Consider the following 14,651-nt stretch of genomic DNA (forward strand, 5'->3'; position numbering starts at 1 on the left):
ATTGTGAACCTTCCTTCCTGAAAGGAGACAAGGTGAACTTTAAAATTCTTTAAAATATTCTTTAAAATTCTTTATTCTTTAAAATAAGACCAGGGTAAAGCCCCTGATGACAGTGGGGCCACTTACGCATTACCGCCATGACGCACGTACAAGAAAAGGGTATCGAGAACGCAAGCTTTTACACCTCGTGACTGCACATTGGCATTTCCAATCTGGGGGAACGAGTGACAGTTGGGTGGGCTTTGTGTCACCAGAGCATGGAAGGGATCTGGGTGACCGTCTCGTATGGGACACCAGCTGAAGCGAGGCTTGGAGAGAAGCTGGGTGCTGCGCTCTCTGAATACCAGCTTCGGTCACTCTCATCCTCGCGAGTCATTACGCACACGTATCTCTTTCTCTGCAGGGCTATCGCCAGAAGGATTACTTCATTGCCACTCAAGGACCGCTGCCCCATACCGTGGAGGATTTCTGGCGGATGGTGTGGGAGTGGAAGTGCCACACCATCGTTATGCTCACAGAAGTTCAAGAGAGGGAACAGGTATGCGTTGCACAGCTGCGTTTTAAAAGTGCAACAAAGATGAGCCTTTGTGTTACATAAACACTATTATATACTATTTATAATACTTACGCTATTTATACTATTTGTATAAACCCTTATACAAATTTTAGCAATACAAGATTTTTTGCCTTTTCTGAAATGACCTCTTGCTTCACTGTTAGCTGTAGGCCCGTGTTTGCTGGTTTTCCTCAAATTGTCAGAAAGAATGCCCAAGCTACTGGAAATTAGGTTTTTTAAAAGGGCCCAGTTCACATTAAAAGCACAACTATTATTGGGATTCCTGGTGAGAACACCTGAGGAAGAGTTGTTTGGGATAGGAGAACAGCTGACAACGTTTTCTTGAAGAATTCCCTCCCCGTTTTGCCACTATAAGCTTCTGAACCTCTCCTCGTGCATCCTCTGTCATGAACTACCAGAGACCTGTATCTCTGCATCCCTGCAGTGTTACAGACTCCGGGTTCAACTTGTGTTTTAGCGCTCTGAAATGTTTTCTGGTGTTTTTGGGAGGCTTTTTTACAACATTACATTGCATTGCCTGGAGGAGTTACTTAATTTTCTTCTAATTTATTTATAACGCAGGATTTATCAACTATGACTTCTGAGCCCTTTTCATCTTTATGTTTTACATTGTAGAAATATTTTATTCCTATACTGTTGGTTATTAGCCTTTTCATTGCAAACTGTCTAGAACATGTTATGCTGTATGTCACATTTTATATCAGAGATTCATGATAATGCAGATAACTGGGAAAAAAAGTAATATAATGGAATGTTTACAATTCTCTCTCAATTTTGCAGGAAAAATGCTTCCAGTACTGGCCATCAGAGGGCTCAGTAACTCACGGAGACATAAATGTAGAAATAAAGAATGACAGTCTTTTAGATGCCATAAGTGTAAGAGACTTCATAGTTACATATAATCAGGTATGTTTTTAAAATTGCATAAGTTTTTTTTGCATTTGAAGGCATTTACAAATATAATTACATAACTTAAATCCTGGAATTTCTATCTGAAGATAACTGCAGACATTTTAGCAGTCAAGAGTAAACTTATAGGGAACATTTTGCTTAAAGCCCCATGAAAATCCTGGTCGGTAAAACACGTCCTTGTTCAAAGTGGGGTTTTTTTGGTAATGTTTTGCTGTTGCTGCTGGTCTTGCATTTTCTACCATTTACCATATATCTGGTACAGAAAATTTGATTCAGTTTTTTAAATTCCTGGGAAGCATTTTACAGCACAAATACAAATTCTCTGCCTACCAGCTGTTCCTTAATGCTGCTCTGCTACAGGCATGCTCTACAGATGACTATTTTTTGAACTTTTGGGCATGCATCTCTTTACTCACTGAATCGTTTCTTTAGGAACTGATTTGCATTGCTGTGTTTGAAGGAAAAATTTACTTGCCATTTAGAATACCATTAATTTAACTACCTATTGTGTTACGTGTAATTTATACACTTAAATAGTTGGCCCATGCAAAGCAAAAGGACTTTAAAGTGCTCTGCATTTCCTTCTGAAGGAGAGCGGTGGATAAGGCACAAGTACACACTGTGCTCACAACAGAGTCCTCGTCCCTGTGTTGACTTATGTCATATTGCAAAGTATTTAAAACCCGAGTAACGCAATTTTAGATACTTCCAAACAGCATTTTTTAATGCATTGTTAGAAGCGTTTGCTGCAGCACATCTGAGAAATATGAGTACCTTCTGTATTGGGCCTGAGAGTCCTGCAAACCTGCATGTCCATTGCCGGAACGAGTTGCTAACCAGTTCACTTCAGAAGCCATTTCTAGGAGCATGCTAAGAAACACACAATCAGATAATTCACCTACTGCCATTCAGATCACTAAAAGAAGCCCACATTTTAAGGCACTGTCTTTTTTTTTTCCTCTGATTATTTTCTGGTTTTCTTCCTTATCTATCAAATCAGTATTTTAATACCACTGGTAAAGTCCATTCCCAACAATCCTGTTTAATTAGCTATGAAATAACGATGTAATATTCAGAGTGCCTGGCAGAATTAGTATGACATTAATACCTATTTGAACTTTTAGTCAGCAAGCATAAAGACGAGACAAATAATTTTTAAGTTTCAAGGTAACAGGTAACACATTGTGCAAAGATGAGTGGATTTCATTAGCTGATTTTTTTTAGCACAGTGCATGGGGAATGTAGGAACAGAGCTATCAGGTATGCATGAGCAACGTATTATGGACCAGGTTGAAATTAGCCCACTTTACTGTAATGGTGAAAAAAATTATGCTACAGCTGTTGAATGTAAGAAGTGCGTTTCCATCTGGAATTAACAGCTGGGTGAATCTGGTTTTTGCACGCACGTAGGGTAACCACGAGAAGCAAAGCAGGCTGGTTCGGCAGTTCCACTTCCACGGCTGGCCAGAAATTGGAATCCCTGCTGAAGGAAAAGGGATGATTGACCTGATCGCAGCTGTCCAAAAGCAGCAGCAGCAGACAGGGAATCACCCGATCACCGTGCACTGCAGGTAAGGCTCCCCTCTCCTTCCCACAGTTAGCTGATTAACTTTTTCTCCAGACTGGTTGTGGTTACAGCAGTTCTTTATAAGTGAATAGACTGCATCCTTTAAAAAATAAAAATTAAGAAATATGAGCAAAAGGTAGAGAAATGTAAAAATTGAGATTACATAAATGTAAAACAATAGTGTTTTGGTTTTTTTTTTTTGTAGTGATTTGTAAAACACCCCAGCAATATGGTGCTCAAATGTTCTATCAGGATCAAAGTAACCAAATTATTGGCAGAACAAAATATATCCTTGATCTAATCTGAACACAGAATGTACCTCTGTTTCTGAAAGCAGGAAGGACAGAGAAACCAGTGTTCTGTCATTGTTTCTTTTTCCATAGTTCTTTTAATAAGCTGTATTTTTTGGACTTTTCCTCTGTGTTTTCAAATGCTATTTTTAGAGTATTTTTTTCTCTTTATCATCTTTTAAATTGTTCTTTTCCATTTTTGTACTACATCTGCTGACTTTAAAAGCAGTAGTAAAACTATTATACTGCCTCCTCCTAATTCAGAAATAACACTCTCCTTTTAAAATACTTGATTTTTTATAAGTGAATAAAGCCTTTTCCTTTTTTCTGGTCAATACGAAGTCAAACTGACAGTTGACAGGGGCAGAGTCAGCAGAAGAGAGGTGCCTGGTTTGTTTTGTCTTTTAAATAAGAAGTTATTAACCTCAAGAGGTCACCCTTTGACGTGAACGCTTTCGCTGCTATGGGCTCCGTGGACCTGTTTGCTGTGGGAGAGGTGCTGGCAGATGCAGTGCTGCTCTTACCCAGACTGGGTTTTGCAGGGGCTTCGTCTCTGCTGCGTTCGTCTGAGACCTTGTGCAGTAGAGTGTCTCCTGTGATTGGAGCCCGACCATGACATATTTTGTCTCTCACTGCCCTCAGAATTGGTAACTGAATACACGTTAGATGCTGGAGCATTAGATCTTTTCTTCTTCAACATGTCGTATGAGTTCAGCTGCTGTTGCTGGAGCGTGGTCTCCTTCAAGCAATGCACAGAGGTCAAGATCCTGCTATTTTTATATCTAACAACATTTATTATTATTAACTGTAATATTTTCTTCCCCTTTCTGTGATCCCACTGTTGAGCAATGCTGGGCACCTGTAGCACGACAGGGATCCTCTCTGCAGGAGCCGTGCTCCCCAGCACTCTGTCAGCCAGCGAGCGGTGTCGGCTGGCGCTGCTTCGGGGGCTTCCCTGCATTGCAGAGAACACCCAGCAGGTTGTTTTTCACGCTGCAGAAACTACAGCAGTGATTTATGTGACACTCAGATCGTCTCGTAGCATTATCCGCAGGGAAGTATGCTCACTGACCGTTTGGAAGCGTTTTGCTAGAAGAGCACATGTGCTTGCTATTGAGTTAGAATTAGGAAAGGCTTTGTTAGAGCTGCTCTCTGCAGTGTGCACCGACTTTTATTTTGCTCTGATTTCAGTTTTAATGGGTCTCACTGAGAAGTACGGCTTGTATTTTAGCTATCTGAAGTGTCACAAGTATTTTCATCAGCTGCTGAAGCAAAATGATCCCGGGAGCTCTTGGATTTGTTGGCGTTTTGGGATAGGATCATACAGTAATGTGTAGTAACTGCCAAAACTTCCTCCTCCTCCTTACTTCTGAAGTGTTTTCTCTTTGCTGTTTTCATGTATTTTCCCTAGGGGACTGTGGGTTCCCCCACCCCATGGGGGCTGAACTCGGTGGTGGTGATGATATTTTGTGTTTGATGCTTCAATTTGACCAGTTCTAACAGCCGCTTCTTTATAAACGCTAGGGAGGTAAAATTCTGAATGGTAATTGAAGTGGGTAAAGTATCAACTAGTTCTAACCAATAAAATAAGAGGTTAAAATAACTGATGTCTTTGATATACACAAATCAGATAGATAAGAACTAGCCGAGGGATATATTGCTTCTACTTTTTTGAGTTTTTAGAGCTGCAGCCTCTCTGAAGCATCAGCTTAATCGTTCGACATGAATTTTTCCTAGACTTTTTTAAAAATGACTGCGATGATTATAAAACTGATTAAACAAGAAAATAAAAGCAACCACACGGTGTATCCTAGGATTTTTAATATCGCACATTTTGTCCTGCCCCTATTTTGACAGCCTGTATGTACAGTGCTCTTTAACTGCTCCGTGCAGTCATACCTGCGTCTTCAAATATAAATTAATGTAAGTGTATGAATAAGTAAAAGTAAAAGACTGATTTTTCAGAGCGTTCACGTAAACTTGTGAAACCCTCTGTTCATTTTTTCCAACTATCTCTGAATGCTTTCAGGAGCAGCTAAAAGCGATAATTCTTACGTGGAATAAAGACCTAGCACTAAAGAGTTTCAGAAGGGCTTTGCTAACTGAGTTGCCAACAGAATTCAAAGCCAGTCTGTGCTAAATCCTAACTCCCTTCCCTTCCCGTGAGGGTCTCCTGCTGCCTTCTGGTTAGCTCATAGCTACCTGCGCTTTGCCTCTCTGCTGTCTCCTCCTCTCTACACCATAATAAACCAGGCAAGACTGCTTAAAGATCCCTTACTTCACTCTTTTGGCCAGTCTTTGCCTTTTGAAGCATCCTTTGCTTTTGAACTTTGTCTCAAGAAGTGAAGTCTGAGAGTCAAATTGAAAAGTTATCTTCCCTTTAAAAAAGTGTTAAAGGAAGTACAGAGAGGGAAGTGAGTATGAAAGGAGTAGTGCCGTGTTCCTGTGAGACAACGCATGTGTTTCTCCTGCATTTCAAACACAGTTTAGTTCTCCATACCAAAATTTTTCAGCCAATTAACAAAACAAAAAACAAAACAAAAAAAAAAAACAAGCAAAGAAAAAAACAAACCAAAACAGCTCAACAAACAAAACAGGCCAAAAAACTTCTATGGGCTTTAAGGATTTATTAAAAAGATGTTTTGGGAAGAAAGAAGGAGAGAGCACCTAGCACGAGCAGTACAAGCAATGGAGTGGAGAACAATGTGTGAATAAGTGAATAAGCAACATTTGATGATGTCTGTGTGCAGCTTTACTTTATATCTTTATTTCCTCGCCTTTTTGTAGATGTAGACCTATTCCAAAGTGCATCACTCATGGGTTACTCTAGAAAGCACATGAGGTTACTACAGATTAGCTAACGACAAGTAAACCTGAACCCTCTTAGATTTTGCATTTTTCTTTAATCCGATAAAAGTAATTGTCTGAAGGGAATAGTGCATCTCATACATTGTACCCGTTCATTTTCCCTCCAGTTGGACTTTTATCCAGCTGAGGATACATGCATTTGCACTTAATCTTTTCATAAGACGATGCTTATCAGATTTTTTTTCCATTTGATGGAATTAAGGTAGAAGCAATGATGTGTGATTACACTTCACCTGCTATAAATGATTAAAAAACATGAAAATTTTAAATTTAATAAATTATTTTGTGCTTATCCTTGTTCAGCAATCCAGTGAACCTTCTGCTTCATCTTACCACTGACTGCCAAATCCCCAATTCCATCCTGGTTTTAGTTATTTCCTATCAAAGCTGCTGGCCTTCCAGTGCACAGCCCCTGTTTTTTGGTGACAAATAGTCCATGATTCGTGCGATTAAGAAAGCAGATTTTTTTTGGCTCTGATATTAGGCATAATAAATCAGATAACAGTTACTCAAATATATTTTGCTTGCGTGGAATTGTGATCTGACAGAGATAAAGGGACAAAATATACCGAGGGAAGCACGCCGAAGCAAAAGGAACTGTAGTAACTTTGGGCTCTGTCAGGTTGCTTATAATAGTCAGGCTGGAGGCGGAACAGCCATTTTCAGTTTCTAGTATGTTGTATAGCCTTGTATGCAGCCTTCCTTTAGTTTCTCCTTATATTAAGATATCTGTTTGAAAGGAAATGGCTTGGATCATAAGAGCTGCTAACATCTTTTAATGGGGTAGGACACCTTCCCTCAAATTGCTTTGGAATAACAATAACCAAAATCCCGTCGTGTGAGTTTGATTGCCCAGCGCTTCTCTGTGCTGTAACCAAGTTTCGTCCAAAGTCTAAAGATTGTGTTCTGCCACCTGAAGATTAAAACTGAAAGCAGAGCATGAGGGGATAGGAAGCTTTCTTTGCCGAAGACGAGTGGATAGGTGAAGAAGCCGCTTTGCTAGCTCGTAGTTCAAGTGCCAGGCTTGTGCCGAGGGCATCCACGCGCTGCTGCTGCTCACGATCTCCCGTTTGAGGGCAGAAGCTGTCAGCAACGGCGCTGGAGCAGCTCCTGCCTGCCTCAGGATTAATTTCGATTGCTGCTGGCTCCCTTCTAACGTGGCTGTAGTGGCAGAATAGGCTGATATTAGTGCTTGGCTATTCTCTACCAATATTATTGTTAGCGTTTTTATCCTGCTGTATGCCAACCAGGTGCGTTTCTGTTGCAGCGCTGGTGCTGGCAGAACAGGTACGTTCATAGCACTCAGCAATATCCTGGAACGAGTGAAGGCTGAAGGGCTCCTCGATGTATTTCAAGCTGTGAAGAGCTTAAGACTGCAGAGGCCACATATGGTGCAAACACTGGTATGATATTTAACGACCCGGATCCTTGTCAAAGGATGTGTGTTTGTAAATATTCTTGTGGGAAGAGAACAAAGGATTTTTTTGCAGGTTGAAATAAATTATGTATGATGGCTGTGTATGTACAAGGTATTATCAGAAATCTGTGTTTTTACAGACTTTTTTATGGCATTTCTAAAAAGAAAACTTGGCTAAACATTCAGTGTTTTTTTAGGAACTGGTGACAGTTAAATAAACCAAAATCTTTTGAGAGTTACAGATGACAAAACTTATGAAGTAAATGCCTTTTAAGCCATATATATCAGTTTTTCTTTCTTTTCCTGAAAGTGTCTAGACTTAAACAGGCTTGCAGTTCATCACTTGTTGAAAGTCAGCTACAAAGAATATGTGAAGCTTGGTCCTGACACTTTCCCTTGCAGAATAAACGTTAAAAAGTTTTATGGAGGTGTGTTTTTGGAAAACACATAACGCCGATATTTGGTATTTTGATAGCAGCTTCCATTAGGCAATGAGAAACTTCTTTAGAAACAGTTCTCTCGAAGCTCCTTTCTCAGGTAGATGTTTTCTCCATACTATGGATAGGGGAAAGAGGGTGAAGAAGTGGAATTGGATTATCTGCAGTCACGCTGAGACAGGGATGAAATCTTTCTTTTGGGGTTCTGGCTCTGTGATTTAATAATGTCAGTTAAGGGTGTAATTGCTGTTATTGAATTGATATTCCCAGCTGAGCCTGTGGAAAGGCTTCTGCTAAACTCTGCTTTCCAGCGTGAGTGAATTCAGATGCCAATTCCGTTCATTATCAGGCGTTAGAGATCTGGTAATCCAGCAAATCGTGTCGAAGGCTATCAGCATGCCCACGAGCTCGGGCTGTGCCCCACCTTTAGGATGCAGAGGACTAGCCAGCAGGCTAACGTAGCCAGTGGATGAGTATACACAGACAGCATTTACAAGTGAAACTCCACTTCAGAAAAAAAAAAAAAAGAACTTAGAGGTTTTTGCAAGTTCTGTACATTTGAAGTTGCATTGTCACATAGTTTCAGCTGTGGAGCTCAAAGCCTGAAGTTAAGCAGCCGGGCTCCCTGGGGAAGGCGCAGGAAGAGTTACCTGCTTTAGCGTGAGATGGGTAACAGCCAGGTGCAGTCAGCAGCTTAATTTAAATGAGGAGACAGGTTTAAGGATCGATGTTCATCTGAAGAACTATCCCCTAGAAAGCTTAAAGAAATCATTTTAACCGACAGGCAAGAATCAGCCTGTATTTGACAAAAGAGAGGTACCATTGCTTTTATTCAAGAAAAAAAAGAACCAGGATAGACTAACGCTCGGCTCCTTCTGCACATGAAGGGAGAACGGGCAGCTTTGAAGAGAACACCCTGCTGACGGGTTGGTGGCTCTTTGAGGGTCAGGCTGTTACCATCCGCCTATTATTAGAAGTTGGTTGCATGCGAGATGAGAGCGAAGCCTTTCATGTCAGAACTGCCACGGGTCAGAACCCACGTTGAAACCATGGCTCGGCTCGTGCTGAGGACCATGTCGAGGTCCTCTGGTCACCTGCCTTTGGTTTCAAAGCTCCTCGCGGTGACAGGGTCAGGAACCAGCCAGCAGCGAGGCGTGAGCAGACTTGAAGCCAAGAGCACAGAACTTTTGGGCAGCCATCAGAAACTTTCAGTCAATGGGCGATTGGGTCGAACTGGTACCTGCTGTGAACTCTCAGTGCTCCAAATTGGAACATGTTGCGTTTACCACTAGGATTTGCATAAGAATGATTTTTTTCCAATGTAATCACATGATGTGACCAAAGCACATTTTGATACCTTCTTACTGTTTTTCAGGAACAGTATGAATTCTGCTACAGAGTGGTACAAGATTTCATCGACATATTTTCCGACTATGCTAATTTCAAATGAAAATTCCTGCCTTATTTTTTAATTTGTCTGTATAAATAGTTGTATATTATATTAATTTATTCCATGTCATTTTGATTGACTTTTATTGTAAATATGCCTTTGTGTTTGCTCTAAAAGTTGCATTTGCTGTACAAAATTATTTCTGAAATATAAATATCTTCTAAAGCAAAGTATAATGTTCATATACAGTATATTACTATAAGATGCTAGAGAAATCTTTATTCTAAATAACAGTAAATTAATTATTGAAGTTTTATTTCTTTTTTTTTTTCCCACTTACAGTTATTTATCAATAATGCTGTCTCCCAGTTCTTGAAACTTTACGCAGGTGATTTACATTTCATACTAAAAAAGTGAACTGTGGTATATATGTTTAAACTAACCATGTTTTGGCCATAAACCTTTCTTCACTGAACTCAACAGCAAATGAAAACAGATGTTTATCTGGGGACACACACTGCTAACCTACTCATGCTTACGTTTAATTTATTTCATGGTCTCACTGAAGGGCAAAGAGACTTCGAGGTATCAGAATATGGCCCTTTTTGTGTAATAATGTACAGTATAGCTGAAAAATATAATTGCTTTTAAAGTCTGTTTTTAAGAACCTCCCAGTGGATGGCAGTTCTATTTTGAGTCTTAATAAGATATAATCATTATAAATACAGATTTAAATTTTTGATTTAATATAACTTTAAAAGTCCATTTATTTTGTTCTTTCCTAAATATTACACCAGCTTAAATCAATCTAGAAATACAGTAATGCGAGTTTCCCACTATTTGAGAATATTTTGCATATCAGAAGAGTCTATTTTGCAGCTCCTGAACTTGTCTACTTCAAGAGGCTCTACAGCCGTTGTTGAAAATCAATATAAAGCTTCTGTATGTACATGTGCATATTTTCTCACCTTTTTGAGAAAAGGCAAAAGAGGATTTGATGAAGAAAAACTCTCATTCTTTGATTACAGTCAACAAAATAATTAATAGTATTTGCTAAAATTTTGAAAAAAAATACAGTAAATTTTTAGCACTAGCAACGTTGAGCACCGTAGCAGAAAGCTCCTTTATGTTCTTACTTTCCCACGTATGTTATCAAAAAAAGAAACGCTTCCTTTATCTAAAAGGGTTATATGATTGTGTATATAGATATATTTTTAATGAAAGTACTACCGATAATATAATTGGTGAAATAAATTTTAGAAGTCTTTTACTATAGCCCAGAACAGAATGTGCTTGGGGGTTAGAAAATCCAAAAAAATCACAGGGCATCTGAATGTTGAATAATTCAAAAGTATATCTTTTCCACTCTTTAAAATGCATCCATATATGACTTAATGAGCACAAAGTCCGTACTTCAGTTCCTTAACTAATATGCAATAGTCCTGTCTTGTCCAGTTGCTTAGGTTTTTTCAATGCAAACATAAAAGCCTTATTTAAAATTAAACAACTTAAACTGATCATGTCACTGTTCTTGCACTATTTTGCCCCATGACCATTTTTCGTATCTGGTAACAAATAGAATCAGTCGTACAACGCAAGGAACAAGGGAGGTGTTCATCCCTCTCTTTTCATTTCATAGTGGATGGAAAAGGTGCAGTTTAGACATTTCTAAGCACACTGTTCTGAACACTGCCATTTACTGCTGCTTGTCTTCCCATTGATGCACTTCTGTATTTATTTGTACAGTAAATTATGCACTTAAAAAAGTTCGTTTAAAGACTAAACATTCTTTGTGACTTGTCATTAGAAGATACTCTCAAAACACAGAAAGTGTTGAGGAGTAAAAGAACGCAAAGTTTACATTACTACTGCATGCTAAAATTCTATCAAATTTTAAAAAGGCATCAAATAAATTCAGTATGAAAACCAATGCAGCGAGGTTTTCAGTATGATCATTTGCAGCACAGACAGAATCAGAGAGGTTAAATGATGATAGAAAAGAATGCAAAGAAATTTTCACCATTTTCCAAAGAAGCTTATTTTATGGTCCCATTAGATCCTAGGATCTTTCCAAGCATTTACTTTACAATAAAAAATAATTTGTCTATCAGACAGCCCATCTCCTAGGGGTCTCACATAAAAGCCTACACTGAGAGTTGCCTCGTGAAGCAAACCTCCTCAGCTGGATGGCAACGCAGCGTGATGTTACGGGGACCCGATGGGCAGCAGCTAAGAGGAGGCTGGAGTTAAGCTGAAACATCAAATGTTAAGTGGGTACTCCGATTTTAGTTGCTACCTATATTATCAATTAGGGAACAGAAAAAAATGTAACGCATTTCAGAAGTCACAAACATAATGACCTTTTTTCTTTTTTCTTTTTTTTTTTTTTTTAAATAATCTGAGAAGCTTGCTTTCCAGTTGTGTTTAGTGAATAAGCTGCTTATTGCAGCAGCCTCGTAACTGGGGAGCTGTATCTTGACATAGATATACCTGATTTTTCTTTAAAAATTTTCCTACATTGCATGAAATTACTTTAAAATGCCAAATAGTTGATTAGAAAGTTGTACATTCTGATCGGTATGTGGTTTTGGTCACTATGTGACTTGACTGTTTTCACGTGTTAAGATGGGTTCCAGTTCACCGAAGCATTTAAGCATTTGCTTTACAACATCTCTACTCCACAAAACATACAGCACCATAGGTTCTTTGTTCCTGAAGCAATCCCTTAAGTGCTTTGCTGAATTGGGCCTTAATGAAGAATGCATACTGTAATTACCAGTGTTTTTTAGGGTATTTTTACGTATCAGTTTTTTAAACTTTTAAAATGAGCCTGACCGCCTGTGTTCAATATTTTGAAATGTTTTCATTTCCCTAGTACCATTTTTAATGTAAAGTTATTGAAACTTTTCTGTATGACCAAATTGTATTTAATTTGTCAAATCTTTATAATATATGTATGTATTATACAGTTTCAGCTACTATTATTTTCTTTTATTACATTTATAATTTGATCTTGCTGTGTTTTTAATGCCAGTGAATGTTGCTGAATTATTTGTATATGCAAATTGCAAGATCTAATACATTCTGATGCAAGAACAAAGCTCTGTTTTTATTCTTAAACCGTATTACTTTCTTTAAATCTTTTAATTTCATTCCCGTCCTGCGTGCTCATTTAAGTTAACCATTCCGAAGGATTGAAAAGCCATTACCTAGGTAGATAATTCTTCGGTGCTTATCAGCTGTAGTTATTTGGAAGTAATGCTGATTCGCGTCGTAACTGAAGCATTGTGCGTATAAAACGCGGATAAATTCAGGGTAGCAATTAGCAGGCCAAGTCTTCTCAAAGAGTATGAATAAGTAAGACTTGGTGATCGATAGAGAGCTCTGAAATGACTAGGCCCCGTGCAGCACCGAGCTCCGACATGACTAGGCCCCGTGCAGCCTTCCCTTAAGTATCAGTTCAATGATTTGAAGCCTGGCCCTGCAGTATGTTGACAAGGATAACCCCCGGTACACTCGTGCAGCTCCCAGACAGCTCAAAGCCATGTCCCTCTGTTCATTCTTCCCGTCAGAGCAGGGCTGTGCTGCCCGGGGGGCGTTGGGGAGCAGTGGGGGCCGGCGGCACCACGGGGCCTGCACCAGGCCGCAACTCCTGGCCGGGCAGGGGCGTGAGGGGAGGCCTCGCTCATGGCACACGCACCACCGCTCCCTTCTGCTGTACCTCAGGTTTGAGAGTGCTGTGGTACACTGTGGTATCGCACCAAGATAAATGTGGTGGCCTAGCTTTCAGTTGTCGCCTGTCATCAATCAAGAGTAGGATAGGACAAGAGGGAAAGGCCTCAGGTTGCGCCAGGGGAGGTTCAGGTTGGAAACGAGACGTTTCTCCTCAGAAAGAGCAGTCAGGCGTTGGGACGGGTTGCCCAGGGAGGTGGTGGCGTCACCGTCCCTGGGGGTGTTCAAGGAGGGGTTGGACGTGGTGCCTGGGGACATGGTCCAGTGGGTGATAGTGGTGGTAGGGGGGTGGTTGGAGCAGGTGATCTTGGAGGGCTTTTCCAACCTTTACAATTCTGTAAGGGTTTTGACAGTGTAGATTATTTTTCAATTATTTTTTCCGTGCTTGTTTGGAAGAACTTTTAGTTTGCGTGCCCTCCTTGTGCACTGTATGCTAACCTATTACAGAACTCTTTCTTTGTTTTCTGATGTTTGTCAAACGCCCTGCTCCAACATTTAGTATTCGCACATGGTAGTCTTGCTGCTTTCAGCACTACACTTACAGGAGTAACTGTATTGTCTGTGATTCTATGATTTGTTACATGTCAAAGCTTTTTTTTTTTTTTTTTTTTTTTGTAATTCCAGATGAACTGACAAAATATTTTGTGCGATTGGATCATAGTTTTAGCATGTATCAAGATACACAGCCTGTAAGGCCACTGGAAGTCAGCTGTGTGGGAACAGACTGATACCTTTGCTTTCAGAAAAAAAAAAGAATCTCAATTATTAATCAGTAATTATTGACTATTTACTGCTTATTTTAAATAATTATTATCAAAATTATTACTTATCTGCACAATTTCTAGTACGATACGCCTAGTATCATACTAGAATAGTAGGGGTTACATGCTATGAGACACAAAGAATGACTTTTCTCCTGTGTCATCGTAGTGTGCTCCTGTTGGTCTCTTTCTGTATTTAAGATCAACGATAAAAGGCACCTTTCCTAACAAACGTAAAATTGCAGAAAGGACTTGGGATAACTTGATCCTCCATTCCTTAAAGCTGCTAACACACTGCTGTTCAGATACTGTACTGATAATAAAGTGCTCAGATTTGCCTCTAACATCCAGTAAAAAGAGATTTCAGTGACAGGGTGACGGCGTAATTACAATCCAACTAGTGGAAATGTTTTTCTTACAACAGATACCCTCTTATTCTCTACTATGTCCCATTTTAGTAGCAAAAGAAATAATGCAACTACACAAAGTATGAAGCCTGTAAGTTTTGCAATCGGTTTATATACACAGATTACTTTTGTCATTGCATTTCTCCAGCAATTAATTTTTTGACTCATCAGATGAGAGAGAATCTGCACTTTTTTTTTTTTTTTTTTTTTGTCCTTGAACTTGTGTTTCTGGAGATTTTGCATTTTACAACTTGTGATGCTGGAGATAGTTCTGTTTATAGAAACCAGCCTTT

The 14,651-nt window shown here is 39.4% G+C and overlaps 1 protein-coding gene across 9 annotated transcripts in view; it reads left to right on the forward strand.

Moving 5' to 3' along the window:
* The window catches only part of PTPRE (protein tyrosine phosphatase receptor type E), a 100,882-nt gene extending 87,576 nt beyond the window's left edge, over positions 1–13,306 (forward strand). For all 9 annotated transcript variants that reach the window (XM_040563073.1, XM_040563072.1, XM_040563066.1 and 6 more), the window contains 5 exons: positions 404–538; positions 1,358–1,483; positions 2,900–3,060; positions 7,482–7,617; positions 9,444–13,306. In XM_040563073.1, the coding sequence (XP_040419007.1) occupies positions 404–538; positions 1,358–1,483; positions 2,900–3,060; positions 7,482–7,617; positions 9,444–9,518 (633 nt within the window). In that variant the 3' untranslated portion in view covers positions 9,519–13,306. The remainder of the gene's footprint in view (positions 1–403; positions 539–1,357; positions 1,484–2,899; positions 3,061–7,481; positions 7,618–9,443) is intronic.
* The last annotated feature ends 1,345 nt before the right edge of the window (positions 13,307–14,651 follow it).

This window comes from Cygnus olor, chromosome 7, assembly GCF_009769625.2.
Source record: "Cygnus olor isolate bCygOlo1 chromosome 7, bCygOlo1.pri.v2, whole genome shotgun sequence".
In the NCBI taxonomy this organism is placed as follows: domain Eukaryota; kingdom Metazoa; phylum Chordata; class Aves; order Anseriformes; family Anatidae; genus Cygnus; species Cygnus olor.